The 19,595-nt window shown below is 36.3% G+C and overlaps 1 protein-coding gene across 3 annotated transcripts in view; it reads right to left on the minus strand.

Annotated features, from left to right (window-relative positions):
• Positions 1–15,419, minus strand: part of LOC126979389 (PAX3- and PAX7-binding protein 1) — a 29,992-nt gene extending 14,573 nt beyond the window's left edge. The window contains exons 1-10 of one of the 3 annotated variants that reach the window (XM_050828665.1): positions 15,102–15,419; positions 12,017–12,135; positions 11,295–11,546; positions 8,515–8,665; positions 7,314–7,424; positions 6,689–6,833; positions 4,074–4,263; positions 3,119–3,242; positions 2,393–2,581; positions 1,576–1,751 (exon numbers count right to left, since the gene is read on the minus strand). In XM_050828665.1, coding sequence (XP_050684622.1) covers positions 1,576–1,751; positions 2,393–2,581; positions 3,119–3,242; positions 4,074–4,263; positions 6,689–6,833; positions 7,314–7,424; positions 8,515–8,665; positions 11,295–11,546; positions 12,017–12,135; positions 15,102–15,261 — 1,617 coding nt within the window. In that variant the 5' untranslated portion in view covers positions 15,262–15,419. Of the gene's footprint in view, positions 1–1,575; positions 1,752–2,392; positions 2,582–3,118; positions 3,243–4,073; positions 4,264–4,858; positions 5,175–6,688; positions 6,834–7,313; positions 7,425–8,514; positions 8,666–11,294; positions 11,547–12,016; positions 12,136–15,101 lie in introns of those variants that run through there. The other 2 variants (XM_050828666.1, XM_050828667.1) reach the window with 2 other exon arrangements.
• Between the last annotated feature and the right edge of the window lie 4,176 nt (positions 15,420–19,595).

The raw sequence follows: 19,595 nt of genomic DNA on the forward strand, positions 1-19,595 counted from the left end.
ATTTTATTATAGATATACTAAGACGTGATGGGATAATTTGAATTCCTTTTTGTAAATATCAAGTGGTGTGCAGTATTGTTAAGTTTAAATGGAATAGAAGTGCAGAAAACCTTTATGTATATAATAAATTACAGATTAATACCTAAAATAAATAGTTCAATAATTGTTAACATTTTTATAATGTAAAACAATTCAGATAAGTGGCAGATTACAAATTCCATTAGAGGTCACTGGGTGATTACTTTTCTCTGTTACCGATAAGACTTCATATAACGTTATATTATACCTGTGTTATTGGAGTTTATTCCTTAAGAATCGATTTTCATATAAGGCTTCCGGTATGAGAAAAATATGGAGAGTTAAACCTACTCATCAAATGGGATAGTAACGTTTTTGGGTTTTGAGCATCATTTCTCGCGCACCTTTCACTTTTTAGATGTGTTTGTGTGTGTGTATATACTTGTGTGTAGCCAACATATACAGTATACTGCGTGATAGCTTACGCATGTAGTATAGTATATCTTTATATATATATATTTCTTGTGTGCGTGTGTATATCACTGAACTCCTCCTAGACGGCTGGACCGATTTTGATGAAACTTTCTGTGTGGCTTCAGGTGGATTCGAGGATGGTTTAGATTCATAATTGAACTACCTCCTAAACGGCTGGACCGATTTTGATGATTTTTTTTGTGTGTCCCAGTGAATTTGCGATTGGTGTGTGTCTTTAGGTGGATTCGAGAATGGTTTAGATTCACAATTGAACTACCTCCTAAACGGCTGAACCGATTTTGATGATTTTTTTGTGTGTTCCAGTGAATTTGAGATTGGTTTAGATTCTCAATTCCGTGCATATAATATAATTCGACTGCTCATGTGTATGCTAGTGAAGTCCTAACGGCTGGACAGATATTTCAAATTTAAGACGTGTGTACAGGACAACGTCTGTCGGGTCCACTAGTATATATATATAGTACAGTAAGTGGTACCTATTAGGGTGTGGCAAAATGTTTTTTCATATTGGAAAATTGAGTTCCGCTTTTAACAGGAGTTGTGTTTGAGCATTTCTTGAGATATTTTAAGCGTTAAGGATTTATTTGATTTTTTAAAAGGCGTTTTGTTCGGCCAAATTTTTTAAAATTTTGAAATTCCATCAAAAATGCAAATGTATGTCTGTTTGTAACCGATTCCCTTGGACTTGATTTTGTTTTGTACCTGTTCAAAGACAATCGTTCTTGAGGAGTAAACTCCAGTCGGGCGTCGGAGCTGACACACACACTTTTGTTTTTATAATTTATTTATTTACTAAGAATATAATATACATTGTCCTCCAAAGCCTGTTTGACTGGGGGATCGTACAGTCTCACTTTATTATTTCATAATTATAGGTACCAATTATGTAACAAGAAATAAACATTTTAGCAACAAATACTTTCTAATAGATATTTTTTTAAATTTATACATGTTAGGCTCGTTTCTCATATCATCACCATAATAATTACCGACCCTAGGTACATAGTATTCGCCCGTGGACTATGTAGGCGATCTACAATCTAGTATGGCAGTAATCAATACCTGGTGGCGGACATAGGGCGCCAGCAGCCGCGGCAGACAGTCGGCGACGTAGCCATCGGCGTACAGCGCCGCGTGGCGACGTCGCCAGCGCGCTGTTTTGACGCACACGCCGCGCACGCTGCGCCACGCGGGCAGGGCGTCCGCGAACAAACTAGCGGCCTGCAGTCGGATCGCTTCTGCAAGGGTTTTCATTAATTCATCATCAGCCGGAAGACGTCCACTGCTGGACAAAAGCCTCCCCAAAGATTTACACGACGATCGGTCCTGCGCTGCCCTCGTTCAACGTATTCCGGTGATCTTGACCAGATCGTCGGTCCATCTTCTGGTACGTGGTCGCCATTCGAGGATATTACTGTGCCGACGCCCATCTGTCCGTCGAACTATGTGCCCTGCCCACCGCCACTTCGGTATCGCAAACATTTGGACTATGTCGGTTACTTTGGTTCTCCTACGGATCTCCTCATTTCTAATTCGATCTCGCAGGGAAACTCCGAGCATTGCCCTCTGAGTGACCATGAGCTTTCTCATAAGGCCCATAGTTAGCGACCGTCATCACTGGCAACACACACTGGAAATGGGTATACAAATATTATAATAATATTGATCCTTGATTGAACCTCACACTACTTCAACCCGTATCGCGGGTTTCCAAATAACTTACTAAATTCACTGTAGAATTGCTGATTCGTAAGAGTAAGGATGATTAAATTTTTTAAAAATCCATACTATAACAAACCTCACCTGTTCAACGGTTGTTTAACACGAAGAGGTTCTATCTAGACGCATCTTAATTATCCAATCCTTACACAACACCGACCTGTTTCGTGGCGTATGGCCGTGAGCTGCTCGGGTGGAAGTTCATCATCGCTGGAGTCTCCCTCCCTGTGTAGATGCGCAGAACCGGCTGCCTCTCGCTTCAGTCTTCGCGCCCGCCTTCGCCCCTCGCGTTCCGCCCCCCGACGACGCTTCTCCTCGGAGTCCATCGGCTTCGATGCACCCGCCCGTGCTTTAAAAAACAATTCATCTACCATTTTATTGGGTTCTCCAATCAGATAAGAAAAATTATTACCCTCTTCAAACTTCTAGATCGCTCTGAACTTGCCACATCTGTTTGCATAGATACCCTATTTTTTACTACTGCACAACTATTCACAAAAAAGCGCGTACACTTTTTTAAAGGGCCGGCAACGCTCTTATGATTCATCTTGTGCTGCAACAGAATGTGGTGGAGAATGCGATAATCACTTAGAATCTGGAGGCCTTGCAAATCGGTGGGAGGCGGGTTCCGTCCAAGCGCTCCTACCAATTGCGCCAACCGTCCCAGTGACGCATCGACCGAAATTTTGACATGTCTTGTTCAAATCTCAGGTTACGGTTTCATTTCAGCCGGAACCCGAGAGGTGCGGGTTTGAGTCCCACATCGTCCATGAAACTTAATACAAATTTGTGTTTTAATTAATCCCTGAAGTGAGGGCAGAGAGCATATCTTAAAAAAAAAAAGAAATTATTTATAGAATGTCCATAAATGATTGGTTGAACACACCTGCCATGGCCATGACATCCTCAGCCTGGTCTCTGACGTCAGCACGGCGCCTCTCCACCAGAAAGTCGCAGCGCCGTTTGTGAAGCGCTAGAGCTCGGCTCTCCAGTAACTCTAGTTGAGGCATCTGTTGTACACAAACAGAGTTAGACTTTTTGTAGGAATTAATGGAATCTCGAGCGATTGCCAATTCCGTGTTCATTAGGAGGGCAAAGACAAATTGCATCCACCTTCGCACGACACGCCACAAATTAGGATATCATCCCCACCATCTGGATGTGTGGCGGTCCTCCACAGTGCGGTTTTCAAGGAGCTTTCTATCTTGTACTACTAAGCTGTGGAATGAGCTTCCTTGTGCGGTGTTTCCGGGACGATACGACATGGGTACCTTCAAAAAAAGCGCGTACACCTTCCTTAAAGGCCGGCAACTCTCTTGTGATTCCTCTGGTGTTGCAAGAGAATGTGGGCGGCGGTGATCACTTAAACCAGGTGACCCGTACGCTTGTTTGTCCTCCTATTCCATAAAAAAAATTGGCTTTGAAGAAGTCTCGAAGTGGGGTAAATTGAACCTTGTCCAATTTAACCCCTGAAGACCCAAGATTGCGCGTTTACCACTAAAATTTATCGTATCACCGCTCTTCGACAACACTTCCCTTACAGCCTCGCCTAGTACCGCAATACTGGGTCTCGAAATCTCGAGCGATTGCCAATTCCTTGGCAATCTGGAGGACAAAGCCAAGTTGTCTTCGAAGAAGCTGGTCACACACACATTCTAGTCCAGTCACATATAGAGTATTGCTGTCATCTCTGGCCTGGTGCACCACAGTATCAGCTCGAACCATTTGACCACGTCCAACGCAAAGCTGTTCGAATTGTGGGACACCAAGTCGCGGATTCTAGTCCTGGATCGTACATAAATTTAATTTATACAATCTTGTATAGGTCAGGAGTGCCACACCTTTTCGTCCAGACACTCAATAAGGTCGGTGATATAGCCCCGCACGGCCTGTGCACGCTTGTACGCCGCGTCGAGCTCCTGACAGCGGCCCGCGCGAGACTCGCGGATGCGGGCAGATGTTAACAACCTTTCGCGACAGTTTTCCCGCTTCATAACTGTCTCCTGACGCTCTGTCTGGAGTTCGTGCAACCTGATAATAAAAGAATTTATTTACTACTTAACCATGCAATTCTGTACAAGTAAATAAAGTTCTCAATCAAATTTGAAATAGATTTGTATTATAATCCGTCAAGTCACGGACTAGTAAAAAAATAAGGACTCCGTGTCACCTTACATAACAGTGTAGCACCAAAACAAGCTGATTAACGTGTAAATAGATAGCTCCACGCACACACTTACACTACTACATGCCGATAGGCGGCTTTTATGAGAAATGTCATTGTCTGTGACAGATCAGTTTGTGTCTCAATAAAATATTTTAATAAATAATAGTTAAAAAAATTATTATATATTTTTTTTACACTATTTTCATTTTCAATTTAAATTTATTTTTTAATTGAATTTTATATAAAGCGTGCTTTTTGGTTTTTTTTTAACTATTATTTATTTTTCATTTTTTAGTTAAAATTTTCTATAAAAGCGTATTTTTAAAACTATTAAGTACTTTAACATCAATTCCTGCCTTATCGACTATAGATGAAAATTATATAAATTAACAAAAATCATATTTTGCAAATTGAACAATTGAATAATTTTATCAAATTAGTGTAATGTCATCGGTCCTCGATAAATCTACAAAGTTTGAAGAAAATCTAGCCGTTTAAAGTGGGTCAAAATCGCGCCCAAAGAAGTCGGTTACAAACATACAGGTGAAGCTAATATAAAGCGTATCTAAATGCCGTCGTGCGTTGTGAAATAGTGTAAAAACGATACTTTATAAGTATTTGTGGCCATATATGATTATTTAAGGGAGAAAAAATTGTGTAACTAGTATCCCCCGTAACCGCATACACACTAGCAAAGCGGTGCTTCACTTGCTAATATCACGGCGCGGAGTCCTTTATTTTTACCCGTCCGTGTCGACAAGTACGGCCGTTCAACCTGTAATAATGAATTACACTACACGAATTACACAAATAATGAATTCAAGCTAAAGGTTGATGCATCCAATATATGATAATTTATATTTATACCGTTTATTCTTTATTGCTTTTACGAAATACTAGCTGACCCGGCAAACGTTGTTTTGCCATATAAAGTATAATTCACGCGATAGTTTTATAAGTAATAAAATATTGCCTATATTATAGCCTGTACATGATTTTGTTCTATTGTCAATAGTTTTTGCAGCGCACGCAAAAATAGGTTTTCGATTTTACACCTTGTGTTACAAAATAGCAATTTTATTACGGATCCCTAATTTTGAAAAAATAAAAACATAGCCTATAGCCTTCCTCGATAAATGGACTACCCAACACTGAAAGAATCATTCAAATCGGACCAGTAGTACCAGAGATTAGCGCGTTCAAACAAACAAACAAACAAACAAACACTGCAGCTTTATAATATTATATATATTAGTATAGATTTGATATTATTGAAACACGAATTGTATATTGGGTGCAGCACCTTCCAAACTCATTTGCTATGTATATTACAGCCATTGTAAAACACTCTATTTGATTGAAAAGAGTGGCCGTTGAATTTTTTGTATGTTCTTCTCGCGAGCTCTACTTTTTCCGAGCATAATATGGTAGATTCAGTAATATAAAAGAAATATTAATAGTGACGATTCAAAAGGGTTTAGTTTCGCCTGATTGAATAAATTCTTTGACTTAAATTCTTTGACAATACTTGCTAGTGTGTGGTTGATACAGGCTTATACCAAAGGAACATGCATGGAGGCGAACTGTTAACCAGTGGAGACCTTCTGAAGACCATTGACATCTGAGCAATACAGCCATAGATCAGTGAACTTCTTGCGGAAAGTGGACTGTATGGAATTGAACTAAGAACTGACCTGGTGAAGCTTCCGCTGCCGGCGACACATAATCCGGTTTGTTCTGGCGGTTTTCGTCACTTTCACAATTCTTTTCGCGTTAATTTCCTTTGACTTGCAATCGGAGCGAGTTATTTTTTATGAAAATAAGGGACGATACGAGCAGGACGTTCAGCTGATGGTAATTGATACAATGCAGTGTCGCTTAGGATTTTTGAAAAACCCAAAAATTCTGAGCGGCACTACAATTGCGCTCGTCACATTGAGACAAAACATGTGAAGTCTCATTTACCCAGTAATTTTACTAGCTACGGCGCTCTTCAGACCGAAACTCAGTAATGTTTACACATTACTGTTTCACGACAGAAATAAGCGGCGTTGTGGTACCCATAATCTAGCCGGCTTCCTGTGCATGGGAGCCTCCCACTGATAAAACAGTCCTCCCATGAATAGCAAATTCGCGCGCGTCCGTCGTTCCAATATGGCTTGTAGTGTTGTGGGCGTGGTGAAGGGGGGAAAGAGAGGGCATAACAAGATAAGGCGTTAACAGACCTTATGAGATGGATACGATCCTCATAAAATATTATCGTTTGAAAATTGGTTAAACTACAGTCACCTCTTGCTCAATGCATTATACAGTTCCTGTGCAGTGGTGGGAGGCTGTTCTCCTGGTGATGTTAGAGATCTCAGATGAGTGGGGATGCCCTCGAGCCGCGGTGGAGGGGGGGCTACTGCGAATGGATTTATCTCTGCACCTTCACCTGTAAACATACGTCTTTAGATAATTGTCAATGACTCTCTCAGTTATGGTTATGGTTTGAAAAGTGGTTTTGGTACAGTTCAGTGCCGCCCTGATAAGATTGATGCTTTTCATGAATCTTATTATATCTTAAGGCCCATATTTTCTTATTAGGTTGTATGTATGTATGACTAGCTGAACCCAGACATGCTTGAGGCGTTGATTTAAAAAAAATCTACTTTACAATTCTTTTTGATGACAATTTGTGACTCAATCTCATAAAACAATTTGATATCATTAATAGTTTTCGTAATTAAAAGTCCACGTACCGGAAGACGCAGTGTTGGTAGGCCCCTTCACAAGATGGACCGGCGATCTGGTTAAGATCGCCGGAATACGTTGGATGAGGGCAGCGCAGGATTGATCGTGGTAATCTTTGGGGGAGGCATTTGTCCAGCAGTGGACGTCTTTCAGCTGATATGAGAATATAAATAGTACTAACCTGTGATATCAGCAATAGATGGCACTGCTTTTTGCATCTGTTGCTCTTCCCACTCTTCAACATCGCTGTTCATCTCATCATCATCTTCTGGCTGCCCAACTGTGGTTCCACCTACAAAACACGTTTTATTATGTTTGAGATTATTGAGCGGAGCTCTCACCGGGTGACTTCAATTGATATCTGTGTTAAATAGTTACTCGTCCATTTCTGGACCAAATGTAAAAATTTTTGAACATAAAAGAAAGCTTTCAAACTTTCTAGGTTATTGTGAAGACACAATTTCGACTTAATTCAATTTTTATAATTAAAAACAAACATGATTTATAAAATTATTCTAATTAATTAATATTAGCACGCGCTATTTATATTTATTTAATAATTGAGCCGATTGATCAAATCACAATAAGTTTTAATTGTAACACTGTCATCAATCGAGAGTGATTCGACTGCCAGGTTCCTAGTTATTGAATTTTCAAATCAGCACAAGTTACTCATGTGACAAAAATAAGACGTTAATTCCGCATATTTAAATGTGGCGCCAAATTACAAAAGGTTCTTTTTATTATTTGGATTAATTTTGTTTTGTTTTTGTACACAGCCTAAGTTTACCTCGCTTCGCTCAAATATACGCCTCAGCGAAGCGGTGCGACGAGCGGTTGCGGCATTCTATTTATTACTAGCTGACCCGGCAAACGTTGTTTTGCCATATAAAGTATAATTCACGCGATAGTTTTATAAGTAATAAAATATTGCCTATATATATATTGTACATCATTTTGTTCTATTCAAAAATAGGTTTTCGAGCCTTCCTCGATAAATGGACTACCCAACACTGAAAGAATCATTCAAATCGGACCAGTAGTACCAGAGATTAGCGCGTTCAAACAAACAAACAAACACTGCAGCTTTATAATATTAGTATAGATTATTTATATACATATACATTTGTTGTTTGCGTTCATAACTGCAATATTATTTAATGCTATATTTAATTACTTTTAATATTCTTAAATAAAATTTTTCACCCATCCAATTAGTGTCTAACAATATAAATATATATATATTGCCACTCATCAGCATGTCAGTGACGTGAACCTATAAGATTTCCCCGTACCAAAAAGTGCCCAACGCGGCTAAAGATTTTTACTTAAAAAAACGAATATTGTACTAATAACTTAAGTCTACTGCAATGCAAACTTACGTTTGGGTTTGTCACTAGGCAGTTCCAGACCTCTAACTTGGATCCTGCCCTCATCATCTTCATCGTCATCATCGACGTCATCCTCATGGATCAGCCGAGGGCCTGGCGCGGTATCATTCTTGATCGGTATGAAGTCACCTAACTCCCGAGCCTAGGAAAGAGATCGCTTGCTGGGTTCATTACAATATGTGTTTGGCCTATGTCTTGACATCTTTGACATTGTGGAATTTTCCCGAAAGACGTAAGGTCCATTTAAACACCTCCGACCTTACAAATACTTTGTATAAAGTTATACCAAGAATATGCAAAATGGTGACTATATCGCTGACAACACTGCCAATAAAATGATAATTCTGTGTAGTATAACAGTTATCCAAATGCCAAGCAGCCTTGCAAATAAACGCGGGAAACGTTCAACGTCCGAATAAACCAATCATAAGCAAAATGTCTTGTAAATTCTTGGTTTATACTCAGGTATAACTTTACACCGAGTTAATTTGTAAGGCCGTTACAATATAGCAGCTTATTTCGAACCCCAACAATTATGTCATAGATGCCAAAATGAAAATTGGCTAATGAGAGTGAGTGACTTTGAATATAGTTAATTATGCAACTGTAGTGTGAGTTTAGGTGATAATAGTAGGTATCACATGAGTGTTGTAATACCTAATTATCAACAGTTGCATGCAAGACTTTATCTACACTCATAATATGAATCCTATATGAAAGATTCTGAAACAGTTAGCTTACTGCTAACATTAAATAAGCAAGACCTAGTTATCATTACATCATCCAAACGAGTGTTGTAATGTTGTACTAAATTGCATTACAACACTCGTTTGGATGATATAATGGTTATTAGGACATTGGGTGTTTTAATGTTGGCAATAAGTTAACTGTTCTAGAATAGATTTAAAGCATGGCTGTAGATAAAAAAATACAACAGAGATAAAATATTGAAAAGTGACATTTAAAAAATATACATAAATTTTTCAATATATTAAAAAGAAATATTTAAGCCAATCCCAAGTGACACAGTCCAAACACAACTCACTTCGACTTACTATAAATATAAAAAGTTTTCACAGTATTGCCATAAAGTTATGCATAATAGGTACATAGGTTTATGGGTAAATGCATGTATAACTACACTTTTAAATACAATCCCAGTCACTGTTCAGACGTTATATGTAAATATATTTAGGGGTTATATTACAAAAAAAGGTGTTGTTAATATTACTTCTAAACAGCAGCATATCTAAAGGATTGGACAGCCTGGGATTGCACTGTTATTATTTTATATCAAATGTCAAATTTCTTTTAATCTTGAATACTGTCATCAATACAAAGTAAAAATAGTCGCATAGAAGTCGTCGAGCTGCGGAATGAAGCCCGTTATAAACTATAGGTAGCTATAGCCATATCCCATTGTGTAAACATCGCAATAACCTATTGACTAATACTTTACAGACGAGAAGTATCCAAAATTTTGATATTTACACTACCTTACATTTAGTATGAGATTAGTAAAAAGGTTATTTTAGCCAGGCCTGTCAGACAGGCTCCTCTACAGAGTAGACCAGTCAGTAGGGACTCACGCGAGCAGTGACGCACGCGCGACCTTTGTTTTTAGTTACTTCACAGATCCGACGGATATTTAAAAATCGAGAAATATAAATAAAGCAAAACAGATGTCATTGCGATCCACTTTAATTGTTTTTAAGCTTCCTAAAGACGCTGAAACAATCGACTTTAAAGTTATAATTATTATAATGAAATTATAATTCATGATAGCTACAGCTATATTTCCTATATACTAAGTAAATTTGACTATGTCGTGGTCTTCCAACGCATACATTACTATCTGCAACTAATGTAGGTTTGACAACGAAAGAATATTGATTTAAAATTACAAAACAATTTTTAAAAGATGACCTCATACTAGGTAGGTACAGTTTATGTAAAGTCAACCCTAACATAGTCAGAAGAGGTAAGAGTCACGCGATAGAAAGAGAGGCAACTTCTAGGTGAATAAAGATGTAGCTTAATAGCGCTGTGCCATCTGAATTACACCTTATTTGTATGACCCAAGAGTCTCTATTTCTTTAATTGACTTTGCGGAGCCTAGTTGTGCGATAAAATAACATTTCTAGTTTCTAATATACTAATCTCATACTAAATGTCATGTTACTGATTAGGTAACGTACTTTCCATTTAAGTTAAAAGTTTTTTGATATCTGTAATAGTTTCGGAATAATTGACGTCCTTGTTGTGCGATAGATTGACCTTTGTGTTAATCTCATACTAAATGTATGAGAGTGTTTAATATCAAAATTTTGGACACTTCTCATCTGATTTTTAAAAAGTTATTGATGTCATTTTACTGAGGGGAAACGTTTTCGATTAAGTTAAAAGTTTTTTGATATCTCTAATAGTTTCGGAATAATTGACGTCCTTGTTGTGCGATAGAATGACCTTTGTATTAATCTCATACTAAATGTATGTGAGTTTTTAATATCAAAATTTAGGGTACTTCTCGTTTGATTTTTAAAAAGTTATTGATATCTGTAATAGTTTCGGAATCATCACCTGGTCACATTTAAGGATTACAACCTGTATCGGTATTAGGATTCTATTAGATTATATCGTCGATTCCCGTCACTATTTACTTTGCAGGTTTTATGTAAGTACTGCTCGCAGTTTTTGAGGAAGTCCTGTTTAAACAAAAAATGAATTCCCAATGCGTTGATGGCCATCTCCTAGTCCCTCACCTCTCATACCTGCTGTCGGGTTTTCCGCGCCGCATGGATGAGAGCGGCGTCGGGAATATGTCCGGGGGCCACAGCGAGCGCTGCACGGACTGACTCGGCACGGAACCGATGGAATCTCCTGTTATCTTCTTCTTCGGTTGCACTGTCGTCTGAAATATCCCCCTTCCCATCAGCAGCCAAAGCTTCTCGGCCTGATAGTATGAGACCCTCAAGTGATACTTTCTTCTTTCGCTTTGTAATGTCTTTCTCAGCTTGATTTTCCTATTTTAAGAAAAAATGTGATAGCAATATGAAACATGGTAAGAATTATTCTGAGTTACTAACATGAGTTATAAAATAAGCAAGTAGATATTATTTTATTTATTTAAAATTAACATCTATCTTTAAATATTTAAATTAAATTATTATCGATAAATATTTAAGTTTTACTGCATTAATATAATTAGTTATTGTACTGTGCATTATTAATGTGTACCTAATATATTAAAAACCATTATATAGTACCACCAATGTACTAGTAAATGATAAAAAAACAGCAAATTGTTAACATATAAAAGAGGTATTATTATAAGTAAGTAAGTAAGTGGAGGTGTTCTCCAGAGGTTCGGGTTTGAATCCCGCATCATACATAAATATTGAGTCAGGGACAATATCATACAAACAACATTTTACTGTTATATGAGTGATTTATATACAAAGGTATTAAACACTCAATCATTCATACGTATTACCTCATCGTTATCATTTCTGTCATTTTCAACCTCTGGATCCTGATTCTTCTTCTCCTTGCGCTTTGCTAAACGCTTACTCTGTGATGATTTTTTTACCTGAAATACTTCAGTTTCCTCTTCTGAAATATAATATAAATTCACATTTCTCTGAGAACTCTTAACATAAAAATTAGGATTCCAAGGTATTAAAAATGAATAGAGTATGCCTGCAATATATAAGGTAATGAAGTACCTTACATAATTTATGTCTAGAAAGAGTCTCTAGCTGTTAGACAATTGATAAAAACAGGCCACAAATATTAGTTAAGTGTGTGTGACAAGCGAGTGTAAGACTCGCGATTTGTATAACACTTTGTGTTTGTGTGAATTGCTCAAACTAGAGCTCTACACTCAATATTTTTAGATGTTTCACAGGTGTCACAGACTATCTAGACGTATAAATGATCTATGATCTATTCAACCTATGTTTTAGCAAATTTTTTTTTATGGAATAGGAGGGCAAACGAGCGTGAAGAATGAAGGGTCACCTGTTGTCAAGTGATCACCGCTGCCCACAATCTCTTGCAACACCAGAGGAATCACAGGAGCGTTGCCGGCCTTTAAGGAAGGTGTACGCGCTTTTTTTGAAGGTACCCATGTCATATTGTCCCGGAAACACCGCACAAGGAAGTTCATTCCTCAGCTTTGTAGTACATGGAAGAAAGCTCCATGAAAACCGCACTGTGGGCACCGCCATACTTCCAGATGGTGAGGATGATATCCTAACTTGTGGCGTGTAGTGCGAAGGCGGAATTCGGCGGCAGGCATCAGGTTAAACAGTTCTTCGGAACACTCCCCGTGATAAATGAGGTAGAAGACACACAATGAAGCGACTTCTGTATGCAACACCAAGTGTTTCAGTAATTGCTTTATTTCAGATGCTGCAGCCGAAGAATGCCCATAGAGATATTAAGGAATAATATTAATGATTGAAGGTAACAAATTTGGTAAAAAATAATTTTTCCTATGGATATTTAATATTGATAAGACTAAGCCCACAAATTTCTGAATTATAATGATTTCTCTGTACAAGTTTCAAATGTTATTCCACATTACAGGATGAATTTTCAAAATCTGTACCAAAGAGGATGTAAATACTATGTAATAGGAGGCGGGACTACCTGAAATTTAGTTTAATATGAAACATGCCATGATTTGACATAAGTTTGAAATAGTAATTACAATATTATGGTGACAAAGTATAATCCGGCTAAGTTTGAAAGCAAACAGTTGCTTAAAACATTGGATATTTTGGCTATCTATAACTATTAACAAGATTATAGCCATCATCTGTCAATGACTGTATGTTTTATACAATCAAGTGACTTGCTTTTTTCTAAGAGTTTGCTAGGCTTATCTGAACCTACTCAGGTTAGCTATGTGTTGATAGATCAGTCAGTTACAATTTCCTGTATGATTTGGATGTATGAATAAAAAAATGCACACAGATGACAAAATATTATGATTAGAACCATACAATAAAATTAAGTAATTCTCAGCAATTGATAACAATGGAAAAAATTTACCATTACATAATAATTATTGTTTAATCCGTGTATATTTCTATTATTTGAGTTTTTCCTTTGATGTGTCCATACATAATTTCTATGAGAGAATTTATTGACGCACAGTTTGACAGTTCAGCTGTGAATACTTTACGAAGTAATTTTTGATGTTATGATATTATATTATTAACAAATTCATATAAAAACATTATTTTATTTATTATATACGAGTATACAGAACAACGTCTGTCGGGTCAGCAGTTTTATATATAAACAATTTTAATTGTTTCTACTGGGTTATAGATATTCTACGTATACATATTATTTGAAACATTAGTGTGAAACATTCAGCTTTACTAGTATAGGAAAAAAGTATAGTCAACCAAAATGTTCTTTTTTAACATCAAAGAATCTGCTTGTGATACCATACCGTGACCATGCTATGGACTACTGTGCCCATAACAATTGTTGATGCTATTTGAAGATTATATACCAGTAGAACATGGTTCCTCTCAAATATCAAGACCCTTGTGGATCTATTGTTTACTTTACCCAACTATTTCTATGGAGCAGATAATGTCCTTGCTATTATAGGTTTGCCAGCCCCAAATTAAAAAAGAGTAGGACTTGAAGTCGGAAAAATCAGGACAATTCAGTTTAAAAACAGTAATAGAGTTGTGTAGCTAGTTAAATTTATACGATCATACTTTTCAATAAAGTATTTGAATCTAGTTATATGAATTGAAAATTAAAATATGTCAAAGTAAATGTCAGTAAAAAGCGAGGACATAAGTAAAATATTAATACATTTGCGAGTATCTTTCTATTTTTATCTGTATTCTCTGAATTAATTATCAATACCAATAATTAAATATTTAAATAACCCAGACATTGCTTTAAATCTATTCAGGACATATGTGTCCTGGGACACTACGAAAACTAGGACTTGGGAAAACAGGACATTTGGCAACTCTATGCTATTAGAAATTCTGCTGGGTATTCATGTTATCCTAGATAGTGGCTATTTTTGGAGTAGATCTCACTGCATTTTGCTCAGCATGTAGATTGTTTTTTCACTTTTTGAGACAGAATCTACAACTGTTATTGTCATTGATTCCTTTAGTCTGCTGCAAATGTTTGTTTAGCCTGTAAGGGCCAGTGATGATCTCTATTTAGAAACATTACTGTTAGCAGGTCGGTTGCAGGCCCTGTTATATGCCTGATTTTATAACCAGGAATACAGAATTAATACAGTAATTTATATTACTTTGATATTCATAAATATTATTTTTAGACCTATTGTTTCAATTAACAAATATGCTATGTCACATATCAATTTAGATTTTAAACTTTAGCTTCTTGACTTTATTGTTTTCATTGACTATCTACTGAATTCGTATTTATATTTTGAAATTGATGTGGTAAGTGTGTAGTATCTATGTAATAGAATTACTTCGTTTATTAGCAAGGGCATTATTATATATATTTTTGTTTGACAATAAATAGGTTATTAACACAACTAAACGTTCAAAATCTCAAACCTTCGTCAGCGAAACTTAACAATGGAGTTTTTTTTATAGATTTTTCCTTCTTGTTTTGACTTATTATTGGAGGCGGCGGTGCTTCTGGGTCACCGTCTTCATCATCTTCTGCACAAAACACGCGTCTTTGTATTTTTTTTGGTTTACGAAATAACGACATAACTAACAATAACAAAACACAGATTCACTTGATTACACTTCACAGATAAATTACGTTAAACGTTTTAATTTCTTTTATCGGTAACAAATTATACTATAATAAATACGTAAGTGGTAGGAAAAGCAAAGTGTAAACTCTAAACTCAAAGATTTCAGAACTGTCGGAACACATACGAAGGTACGAATACCGCTAATAAAATTAAACTTCAAACTCAAATGTCATATTATGTCAAAATAAATTTTGGCACTTGCAGATAACAAACACGATATCTGTTGTGTGGTCTATAATCTGCCCATAATGGGCGAATTTTAAGAAAAATAACAATCATGACAAACTAAAGTATAAATAAAGTATATGCGTCTAATCTTTACGCGCGATTGAAGTAAAACTTAATTATAATTAACTTTAGGGACAATTAACAGATACATATATATACTTTATTTGCTTATCTGAAAGCTCATAGACAATTTATAGGATTTTCGTTTGCCTTTGTTTGTCCCACCTATTCTAGGACATCCATATATAACAAATATTCATAAAAAGTTGAAAGACAAGACGATTTAATTTATAGCATTAAATATATACTAACATAAGCCGTGTTATTAATAAATAATTGAATAAAAATAATTAAATTATAAATATCACACACATCAAAATATCGTTGTTATTGAATATTAACGAATATGGCTATAGGCGCCCATAGGGGCTCAAACTTTTTTCCTTCCATCGGGACGAAGAAAAATTAACGAATGTCGCAAACGTCAGACTGAGAACTTTTATTTCATATATAACGGCGGAAGAGGATCACCGTCCTTAGCAGGGTCCATAGTCCTAGCAGTGGGCGTCGATGGGTAAAGTCAGTGCACGGAACAAACTTATTCACAGAATCAAATTATAATGTAGAATAACTTTAAATAAACACACTATGGGATATATGGAACGCGCGATGGTTCAAGTTCGACCGCTCTGGCCGACCGCTGCACAAGAAGTGAAGTGCGCTCCTCTCGGCCGGGGAAACGTTGACTCCATCGAACGCCAACAGATGGCGCTGGCGTTCCGTGTAACGACACGACAGATGGCGCTGGCGTTCCGTGTTACGACATATATATATATATATATATATATATATTTTAATGATAATAAGGGACGAGACGAGCAGGACGTTCAGCTGATGGTAATTGATACGCCATGCCCATTACAATGCAGTGCCGCTCAGGATTCTCTGAGCGCCACTACAATTGCGCTCGTTACCTTGAGACATAAGATGTTAAACCTCATTTGGCCAGTAATTTCACTAGCAACGGCGCCCTTCAGACCGAAACACAGTAATGCTTACACATTACTGCTTCACGGCAGAAATCGGCACCGTTGTGGTACCCATAATCTAGCTGGCTTCCTGTGCAAAGTAGCCTCCCACTGGTAAAAATTACAAAGTAGTCATAAATGAGCAAATACACTTGGAGATTTTCAGAAAATATTACTGAGAATTTGATTTTTTTTTAAACCATAAAATTATAATGGTTAAAAAATTGTTTCAATTGACTTTTTTCTGCCTGAAGTACTAACGTTAAGCTTTAAAATATTCTGAATTACCCCCAAGTCACGCCTAAGTTTTACATCAACACTGCTATCCTTTCATCATTTTCGAATGTTCATGATCTATAAGCATCAATTGTTTACCTTGCTTCGCTCAAATATTCGCCGCAGCGAAGCGGTACCACGAGCGACCAGTGATGAATTAACGCATAGGCCCGTGAGGCCCGGGCCTAGGGCGGCACGATTTGGGGGGCGGCAAAATTTTCAGAACGTTAAAATTTAAGAGCCGAACAATTATTCCAAAAATTTATTTTTAAATTGGCTGTTTTTTTAAATTGATTAAAAAATTTCTATGGACTATAACATAATTCTATTTTTTATTGACTTTTCAATTTGAGGTGCATTATTAATATTTTGATGGAATCAATTATAGTCTTATAATAAATTGGCGGATTTTTTAAATTTATTAAAAAAATTCTATGGACTATAACATAATTCTTTTTTTATTGACTTTTCAATTGTAGGCGCATTATTAATATTTTGATGGAATCAATTATACTCTAATGTAAGAGTAATCTCATCAAAGATACAAAAGTGAAAAGTTGATGTGACATCACTCATTGGAAGTCAAAAACTACCACCCATTCCAAAATGTATGCCTCAGACCTGAGCAGAATGACCTCAACAAACTCAGCGGCCTTTTTTTTATCGAAAAAATATGTTTACAAAGTAATATTGTACAATTAAACTTATAATTCAATAGCCTGAGGGCGGTCACTCCATTCCCAATCTGTGGTATCATTAAGAAAGTCATTTATGTTATAGTAACCTTTACCACACAAACGTTTTTTAACAATTCTTTTGAATAACGTAATACTTTTGTTTTGAACATTTTCTGGGATCATGTTGTAAAAGCATATACATCGCCCCACAAAAGACTTACTAACTCGACTTAGCCGAGTAGTAGGCATTATAAGTTTATGTCTGTTTCTGGTGTTCACATTATGGTTATGAAAGTTTCTCGCAAATTCACTTATGTGCCTATGAGCATAGATTACATTATCAAGAATATATTGAGAAGCAATAGTCAAGATGTTAATTTCTTTGAATTTTGCTCTCAATGATTATTTAGAACTTAGGTTATAAATAGCGCGAATAGCCCTCTTCTGCAGCACAAATATTATATTAATATCGGCAGCGTTGCTCCATACCAATATAGTCGTCATAGTAGCGCCGTATCTTTGTCAGTTAATTTTCTAATCTATTTAACCGCGTTAGCTGCAGAACTAAGTCTGTTCGCCAATGCTTCAATATGGAGGCCTCATTGTAATTTGGAATCTAGAGTTATGCCTTAAATATACGTAAATTATGCCTTATATGTCTAGTTATGAGTTTAAATGTTAAAAATTTGCACCGAATGCCGCTAAGCCGATCAAAATCAAACGATGCCTTCAAAAGACATATCGCAATTTAAAATTTTATAAAATAACGTTTTCTTCGATTAAGGCTCAAGTTTACAATTATAATCAGAACCCAACGAGTTCGAAAATTAAAATTTTAAGCTCGAAGAGCTCAAAAAACAGGAAAGTCGTTCTATCGAGCTTGAAGAGCCCAATAACTTTGAGGGATATTTTCGAGCGCTTTGATTCAAAATAAAGTATTGCAACAAATTTCTAAGGAAGTGCAATTTGCTAAGTATTTTGGTGTGATTATGGATTCTACGCCTGACATTGTACATGTTAATGAGCTTACGATAATTATTAGATATGTACGTGATAACGGTGAAATTGGAGTTTCGCCGGAAATCGAGATAAACCGTTTTTTACCCTAAAATACCCCCCCTTTTCCACTTCCCGACCTCAGATCGCCCGTAATTTATTTTCTCTTAATTTTTGTTATATTCTCGTCCTTTACCAATGGGTTTCATCCTACTGTATTTTTTTTTGGTTTCAAAAATTATCGACGCTGGTCTAAAACGGCAATTTTGGTCATAGATTGGAATGTTATATTAGCAAAAATTTTCACACCAATGTGTAATACCGAATTTTAGATACTTTAAGCGTACAATTGGCCGGACGTAAAAGTTCTTACAAACTTTACAAAAATTTAAAATTTTTTTGATAATTTATCTGACAAAGATACGATTGAATTGAAAAATTCAATGACACAAATTCACATACGCAACAGACGACTGGGAATGTAAATTAATGAAATGAAACACAAAAAATGAAAGCATATAATGATAATTATATTATATTTACTAAAGAACCATAACATAACATAGCGATAAGTAATATTACTAAAGTGATTTCATATAAATTACAACTGCCTATTAAAATATTGTGTGAATCATTGTGATTACCTAGCCAAAACTCTGCGACGTCGAGGGATCAAAAATTTTTTGAATTGAAAACTTCTTTAGCGGCGTTGAGCACTTTTCTTTCTTGGGCAGGTTATAAAATGTTAAGCTCGCGTCAGGACACATGAACTGATGGAAAATTCGTCAGACAGTCGTTGAAAATAATTAACCGATAGCTTGTGCCCATGTTTTTGAATATTGAAAGTTTCCTCACAGTGGTAAAAAAACATTGCACAATGGACACAACCAATCATTTGATGAAGTTTTATAGAAAGCTAAATAATGTGGAAATATTGTCAATGCATAATCTTCAGTCGTCAAGTAAAGCCACAGACCCTCTTGATTTTTTAGAGTATTGCAAAATTCTAATAACAATAGAAGAGATGTAAATATATATTCACTTTTATATTCAAACATCCTGCACATTTACCAATCCACA

Source organism: Leptidea sinapis, chromosome 3 (assembly GCF_905404315.1).
Source record: "Leptidea sinapis chromosome 3, ilLepSina1.1, whole genome shotgun sequence".
In the NCBI taxonomy this organism is placed as follows: domain Eukaryota; kingdom Metazoa; phylum Arthropoda; class Insecta; order Lepidoptera; family Pieridae; genus Leptidea; species Leptidea sinapis.